Below are 7474 nucleotides of genomic sequence, written 5' to 3' on the forward strand. Positions count from 1 at the left end.
GGGAAAGAGACCTTTACGTTCCACTGGAGTAGCTCTTTCGATTGCTGTTGGCCTACTGGAGGTACTTTTAGTGCTGTTCTTTGAGATGAGCTGGTCAAAGTAAGCACCTGGAAGTCTTTGCTGAGGCATGTACAGGTGTCAGTCCAACTTGGGCTGCAGAGGTGCAGTTTGTCTCTGCTGACATTTCGCATGAATTAGCACCAGCTGGTGTAGAGTGGGCTGGGAGTTTACATCAAAATGGTAAAATATGGAGGTGTTCAAAGGTTTCTGATTCTTGTGTGTATTGCTGTGCGGAAGTGGTACTATGCTCTGGGTTTATCTGACGGTCATCTAAGACTTAAGTAAAAAGAACAGAAACTACCTGCTTCCTGTTATGGAGACATGAAGCTTAACATAGCTTGAGTCTAAACTTGAGAATGCTGTAACTGTCAGGAAATGCATTGCTATTTATCAAGGCAGCCTCTAGCAGAGAGAGGTCCCCAGTGACACTGCAGAAATGTGTTCAGACACTTCTCTAAAGAAAACATGGTTGCCATTTAATTAGTCTCTCCCTTCCCCCTTCCCTCCCCCTTTTTTTCTCTCTCTCTCTCTCTGATAAAAGTATTTTTTTTTTTTTATTTTAGGGCACATTTCCAAACACCGGGGCCAGAATAATGTTGTTTACAGGTGGGCCACCAACACAGGGACCAGGTATGGTGGTAGGAGATGAGCTGAAAACACCCATCCGTTCTTGGCACGACATAGAGAAGGACAATGCAAGGTTCATGAAGAAGGCCACCAAAGTAGGTGCTAGTGCTTGCTGGTTGTGTTGAAAAACATGAATATTGTGTCAGAACACTAAATGGGGGGAAAAGGACGTAACACAAACTTACATACGCTGTGCAATGTCCTTCCCCAGGGTACAAACATAATTCCATTCTTTTGATGTGGGAACAGTATGTCTGGATACTTGCATGATTGTCCTTGAAGTGCCTGAGCCTTTTGTGTACATTAAATCGTGAGACTGGTCAAGGGAAGATTAAAAAAAGACTCCCTCCTAGTTACTTCTCCAGCAGAGTCTCGTGCGTTCTCAGAGAAAAGAAGTATTTCAGTGTTGTTTCTTAGCTGATGACGGGTGGAGAGTTTGTTCATTGATATCACTCTGGGAAGGAAAAAACCTCTCTTCCAAGAACTGGTCAGTTCCAGAAAGCCTCCTTTGTCTTCCTGGTATATGAAACAGTAGTTACAATAGTTAAAATGTCAGGCAGGAAATGTGCCTGTCAGCTTAGAGGATGTCATCATACTGATGACACCTGTTCTCTTAACTGTCACCTGGAACCTTTGGGTTTCCTCTAGGTTATCACAAAGATCCCATGTAATTAATGCACTCTCTGTATTTGCAACATGCAACTCGAGCTCATCCAAGTGCAAATATCCTAGAAGTGTGCTCCAGCAGAGCAGTAAGAGTAAACAGCTGTTTTCTTACTACAGCACTGGTAATTGCTTCATTTGTACCTTGTGTTTTGCGTGTTGGCCTCAGCTGGAGAGCAGAAGACAAATTGCCCATTGCGGCATCCTAAACACCGTGTATGTTTTCCCCAGCACTACGAGGCTCTGGCTAATCGCACTGCAGCCAACGGGCATTGCATCGACATCTATGCCTGTGCCCTGGATCAGACTGGACTGCTAGAGATGAAGTGTTGTGCAAACCTCACCGGGTATGTTCATAGCATGCACCCTTATGTTGGTGGTTTTTTGGTGTGTTGTGGGTTTTTTTTGTTTTTTTTGTTTTTTTTTTTTTTTTTGAGGGGGAGAATGGTTCAGAAAGCAGTTAAGTTTGCTGTAAGGAAAAAGGGGGAGATTTTTATCATTCTATTCTAAACTGTGGTTTGAATTTGCCAGGAATTACATGGCAAACCTCCCCTGATCCCAGTCCACATTTCTGAAGTCTCAAAACAGCATGTGAATTAGCACTGCTGGTAGAAAAATCGATGTCCTGCTTTTGGAAAGGTATTCTAAAGCATGGTACAACATGTCTTTTGCAAATGCTTTCTGCCTCCTTGGGAGATAGCAAGTATCCTTTCCAGAATTGATGGGATAGAGATGCCGTGCGTTGTGGTGTGTGCATGACTGAAGTGCCATCAAAACAGCAGAGCTTCGGGCATGGCGGGTAGAAGCTTTCCTTGCGTGGCCAGATTTTCTCTGCTTAACTTTGGACTTTCTCCAGGGATTCTTGGCTTCCCTGGATCTACTTTTAAGTGACCTCTATAAGGGGTAAATGTACATGTTCCATATTGATGAAAACTTTGTGGTCTCTGTGAGGAAGGCTCTGTGCTAAACTGGGCCTTCTAGGTACTCATTGTGTCTTTTATTGGCCATTTTATATTTGCTGTGTCTAGGGAACCAAAAAATGGTTTGGGCAAATGCAAGGTACTTGTACATAATCACTCAGTAAGTGAAGAGAGATTGTTTGACCCTTCGGTTTTGTTACTGAGCCCCATCCGACCAGGCCTGGGTTTACCAAGGCACTTAGGGGAGGCACAGCACAGACCCATGCACCCATCCTCATGCTGCAGCGATGCAGCCATCCTGCCTGTAGTGTGGGTGGTTCCGGCCATGCACCCAGCCCTGCTCAGGGGAAGCAGGCTGAGCAAAGCTCTTTTCTGGGTTGAGATGTTTCTAACATGAGCATTTTAAGGCAGCTAGAAATATAGTTGAGAAAGCAAGCTGGCAAAGGTGGAGCATTAACTTGCCTGGCTTTGGAGGAGACATCCATGAATCTGTGTTCCCTGATGTGAATTCTACCTATGCAAAGGCATGCATTAATTCATTTTCTGCATGTGTTTGCATGCACGAGAGTTGGAGGAATGTATCCTTTGTGCTTTACTTCTAGTTCCCAGTTGCTTCAGTTCCCTTGTGTCTTGTTTTTTCTTTCCCAGAGGACACATGGTGATGGGAGACTCCTTCAACACTTCTCTCTTCAAGCAGACCTTCCAGCGGGTATTTAATAAAGGGTTCAATGGGGAATTTCGGATGGCTTTTGGTGCAAGTTTGGACGTGAAGGTGAGAGATTATTTTCACTGGATGACATTAACTGGGAAATAAAAGTGCTGTTCATTGAAAAGTTGATTAAGTATCTGGGGTGTAGAAAATTCTACATGTTTGAGGTCAGCAATAGTGCCTGTTTCGGGAGAAGCACTGTACTGGAGTGAGTGGAGGGATTTTTGTTTGAAAGCTTATTAAATTTGTGGTGTGCTTTTTTTATTTAATTAAAAAAAAAGAAAAAAAAAAACCAAACAAAAAACCAGCAGCTGAACTCAGCCTCTCCTCACTCAGCAAGGAACATTTCATACTCTCTTGTGGTGACTATAAACATGTCTTCATTATTAACATGTGACTATGCAGATTCTCTTATGTTTGCTAATTGTAGCAGTAGGTGATCTGGGAAAGTACTTAGAGATGCTTTCCCTTGACAGCCATGTGTACACATCATCCTATCAAAGCTGATTTAGTCTGTGTGTATTCTATTTGACTGACTTAATTTAAAAAAAAAACTTCCACAACTTTTTTTACCTTGTTTTAGACCTCTAGGGAGCTGAAAATTGCAGGAGCTATTGGACCATGCATATCCCTCAATGTTAAAGGGCCATGTGTCTCTGAAAACGTAAGTTTATGATGTGGAAAAATCTTTAATTAAGAAGTAAATAAACAATGCAAAGTTTCTGTCTAGACCTACAGCTCAACTAGAATATCAGTTTTCAAGAACAACAATTTGGAGACACCTCTAGGAAAAGACAGTCTTTCCTGGACTAACTTCTTGCCCCATAAGGCTTTCTTTTAACTGTATGCCCTTCAGTAACTTCATTCACACCCAAAAGATAACAAATCTAGAGGGCTTGCGATAACTTGTACCTCTGATCAGAATTTAACATAAGCTTGCCTTAACATACTGCTAGAGACAAAAATGCTGCTTTTCAACTCTGTGCAGGAGCTTGGAATTGGAGGAACATCTCAATGGAAAATTTGTAGTCTGGATCCCAGCACAACTCTGGCCATTTACTTTGAAGTGGTAAATCAGGTCAGTTGGCTTTTTTTTTTTTTTTTTTTAGTCGTCTGTTTTACATACCAAAGAACTTGTTTGTAGGAGGGCCGGGAAATGCAACGATATCCCCTGTGTTGCAGATGGATGGTTGCAAAGCAACCAAGTGTTTTATGCCAAGTAAATAGTCTCAGAGGTTGTTTTCATATGCATAAATTGCCTAATATTTTTATTCTGTGCATTCTTTCCTTGTCTCCTTCCTATGGCATTTATTTAACAAAGAAGAGATTAGGTGCTGTGGAGAATGAAAGCATAAATACCTTCAAATTCTTGGAGAATCGGTCCTACAAGTTGCAATAACTTGATGGCTCAGAAGCAACTTTTGGTTGGGGAAGTTTCTGAGCATGTGGCAGCTAGAAGCTAGGAAGGCCATCCCAAAGGAATGCTGTTCCATGTGGGTCTGTCTTCCCTGCTCTGTGGTGTCATTACTGTTGGTAATAGGATGGATGAACTTGCAGGACCTTAGCTCAGACCTTGTACTGCCATTCTAATGTTCATTGCTATAGAGATGATAAGTTGCGGTTGTCCTTTAAGGGACAAGCGGATAAAGTGTCAGGCGCGATATTAAACAGGCCCAGCACCACTTGACTCTGAGGACTGCTGGAAAACATAACACTAACAGATGTGTGTCTCTTCTTTGGTCCATCCCTAGTTTGTACTTACTCTATGATTGCTCAAATGATGCCCTGGAGTTCTCTCTAGTGTGCAGAGTTATGAAAAAGCCAGCCTGTTTTGAAAGTTTTCCTTGTTTCATTTTCAGCACAACGCACCAATACCTCAGGGAGGCAGAGGGGCAGTGCAGTTTGTCACTCAGTATCAACACTCCAGTACACAGAAACGCATTCGTGTCACCACCATAGCCAGAAAGTGAGTATCTCATGCCAATTCTTTGGCAGAATGGCAGAAACTTAAGCTGCAGTCTGTGCTGGGATTTTTCTAGCTTTTTGTTGCGTGCATTGGCTGCAGAGTATTTGGCACAGGGAGGCCGAATCTGGTTAGGGTTTTGCTGAAGGTGAATGCACGTAACACTAACACTTTACTAACCCTACAGTTGGGCAGATGCACAGAGTCAGCTCCAGCATATAGAAGCTGCATTTGACCAGGAAGCAGCTGCTGTGCTGATGGCACGACTGGGAGTGTACAGAGCTGAATCTGAGGAAGGACCTGATGTTCTGCGATGGCTGGACAGACAGCTGATCAGACTGGTAAGACCAACAGACTGCAGCTGGGTGCATTCTTGATTTTAGTAAAAATGGTCTTTGGAAATGAAAACACCATTCTTTTTCCAGATTGACTTGCGTCATTTGTGCTCTGAGCACAAACACAGTTGTAGTACATGATAGCTCAGAAGCCAGTGTGATCAGGGTAGGTAGATATCCTGTCATGCTGAAAGGGTTAAACCTGAGATTAAGGAAGTGATAATGAAATGCAGAATAATGCAGGTGGGAAGGGACCTCTGGAGGTCTCTGGTTCAACCCTCCTCCTCAAAAAATTTGAGTTAGAGCAGGTTGCTCTGGGTCTTGTTCAGTTGAGTTTTGAAGATCTTCTCTTGCTTCTCTTGACAACCGTTCCAGTGTTTGATCACACTCGATGTTATTTTTTTTTTTTTTTTTTTCTCTTTTCATTTTTACCCCTCGCCTCTGTCAGAATTTCCATTTCTCCAGCTACCTGTCAGATAGGTGTTAGACAGCGATATGACTCCCTGATCCCGCTCTTCATCAGCCTGGACAAACCCAGCTTCTTCAGGCTTGCTTTCTACATGAGGTGCTCCAGCCCCTGACCAGCTTGGTGGCCTCTGCTAAACTCACTCCAGTGTATCCATGTCTGTCTTGCACTGGGGAGCCCCAAACTGGACACAGCATTCAGATGTGGGCTCACCAGTGCCAAGTTCAGGGTAGTAAGCACTTCTGCAACTTCATACTATCTCTTTCTTTGAATTTCACAAGCCTGAATTGCCTGAGTTTGTTCTGGCTTTGTCCAACCACCTCTGTGGAGGTGATACTAACAGATGTGGCACATCAGATGCTGAAAAAAACAGGGCCAGTATCAAATAAAGATTTAAGCACCAAAACACACATGGGCATGCTGCATGCTGAAATGATTGCAGAGTCATTTATAATTATATTGCTAAAACCATTGATGCTTCTTATTTTCAGTGAAGCAGTTGGCGAAATGCCAGGCTGCTGCTGCTCTAGAAGGAAGCAGAGTTGCTGCAGAAGTGTTTTATAGCGTACAAAGCAGCTTAGGTGTAATGTAGCATCCCTGATTTAATGGAAAAAAAAATGGTAGTACTAGAAGCACAATTTCTTTCATTCTCAGATAATTTAAAATCTAGATTTAATATCTACATAAAAATAGATAAATAGATTGAATCATCATTCCAGTAAGATACAGAAACCACTGACTTAATAACAAGTAATATAAAATTTATTCTTCTTTGTCACTTCCATGCCTTGGTTGCTCTGTTTAAAAACAACCAAAAGAACACCCTTCAAAAAAAAGGTGTTAATTCTAAAAAAAAAAAAAAGAGAGAGAGAGAAAAGAAAAAAGGAACAAGAAAAAAGAGAGAGATAACCAAAGTATCCATTTTGCTTCCAACAGTGTCAGAAATTTGGACAATACAACAAAGATGATCCTAACTCCTTCAGATTGTCAGAATCATTTTCTTTGTATCCCCAGGTAAGAACTTCACTTCCCACAGCCGTGGGAAAAGTGTGCAAGGGTGAGTGAGAGTGATGCTAAAACATCTTCTATCATTTTTCAAATTCAAGTGGAGAGGAAGAGATACTTTTTTAATTTGGTGGGCTGGTCCTGTAGTTCAGTCCTGCAAATGACTGATAAGGGAAGAATGCTGAGGAATTAATAAGGGGTAGACTTTTTTCCCAAAGAACTTGCTGTACAGAAAGATTGGACTTGGGTACAGAAGTTTTGGCAACTTGCTGACATTTCTCTTCCCGCTCCTCTTTCTGGCACAGTTCATGTTCCATCTGCGACGCTCCCCATTCCTGCAGGTCTTCAATAACAGTCCAGATGAATCTTCTTATTACCGTCACCACTTTGCTAGGCAAGATCTGACCCAGTCTCTCATTATGATCCAGCCCATCCTTTATGCTTATTCTTTCCATGGACCTCCTGAGGTGAGTCGCTGGAAGAGGTAGATTAATCCAAAATAGTGAGTATTCAGTCAGAGTAACACTATTTCAGCAAAAAGGCCTCTCTCTATATATTTTTAATCAAGGTAACTATTAAAGGATGAGATGGGGCAACGTAAAATACAAATTGTGTTTTTAGTAAGCTTACAGCTTTGATTAAAAAAAACCAACCCAAACCCACCAAAACCCAACCTCCCCAACCCCCCTCCCTGCCAAGCCACAGCCGCTGCCCCCCCGCATGCTA

The 7474-nt window shown here is 42.4% G+C and overlaps 1 protein-coding gene across 1 annotated transcript in view; it reads left to right on the forward strand.

Annotated features, from left to right (window-relative positions):
* Nucleotides 1-7474, forward strand: part of SEC23B (SEC23 homolog B, COPII coat complex component) — an 18618-nt gene that overhangs the window by 5159 nt on the left and 5985 nt on the right. The window contains 10 exon segments of the mRNA XM_009641633.2: nucleotides 1-61; nucleotides 624-782; nucleotides 1582-1697; nucleotides 2919-3042; nucleotides 3563-3643; nucleotides 3968-4057; nucleotides 4839-4945; nucleotides 5130-5283; nucleotides 6680-6757; nucleotides 7054-7215. The exon segment at nucleotides 1-61 is cut by the window's left edge and continues 23 nt beyond it. Of these exon segments, the coding sequence (XP_009639928.2) occupies nucleotides 1-61; nucleotides 624-782; nucleotides 1582-1697; nucleotides 2919-3042; nucleotides 3563-3643; nucleotides 3968-4057; nucleotides 4839-4945; nucleotides 5130-5283; nucleotides 6680-6757; nucleotides 7054-7215 (1132 nt within the window).

This window comes from Egretta garzetta, unplaced genomic scaffold (assembly GCF_000687185.1).
Source record: "Egretta garzetta isolate BGI_Z169 unplaced genomic scaffold, ASM68718v1 scaffold17, whole genome shotgun sequence".
NCBI lineage: Eukaryota > Metazoa > Chordata > Aves > Pelecaniformes > Ardeidae > Egretta > Egretta garzetta.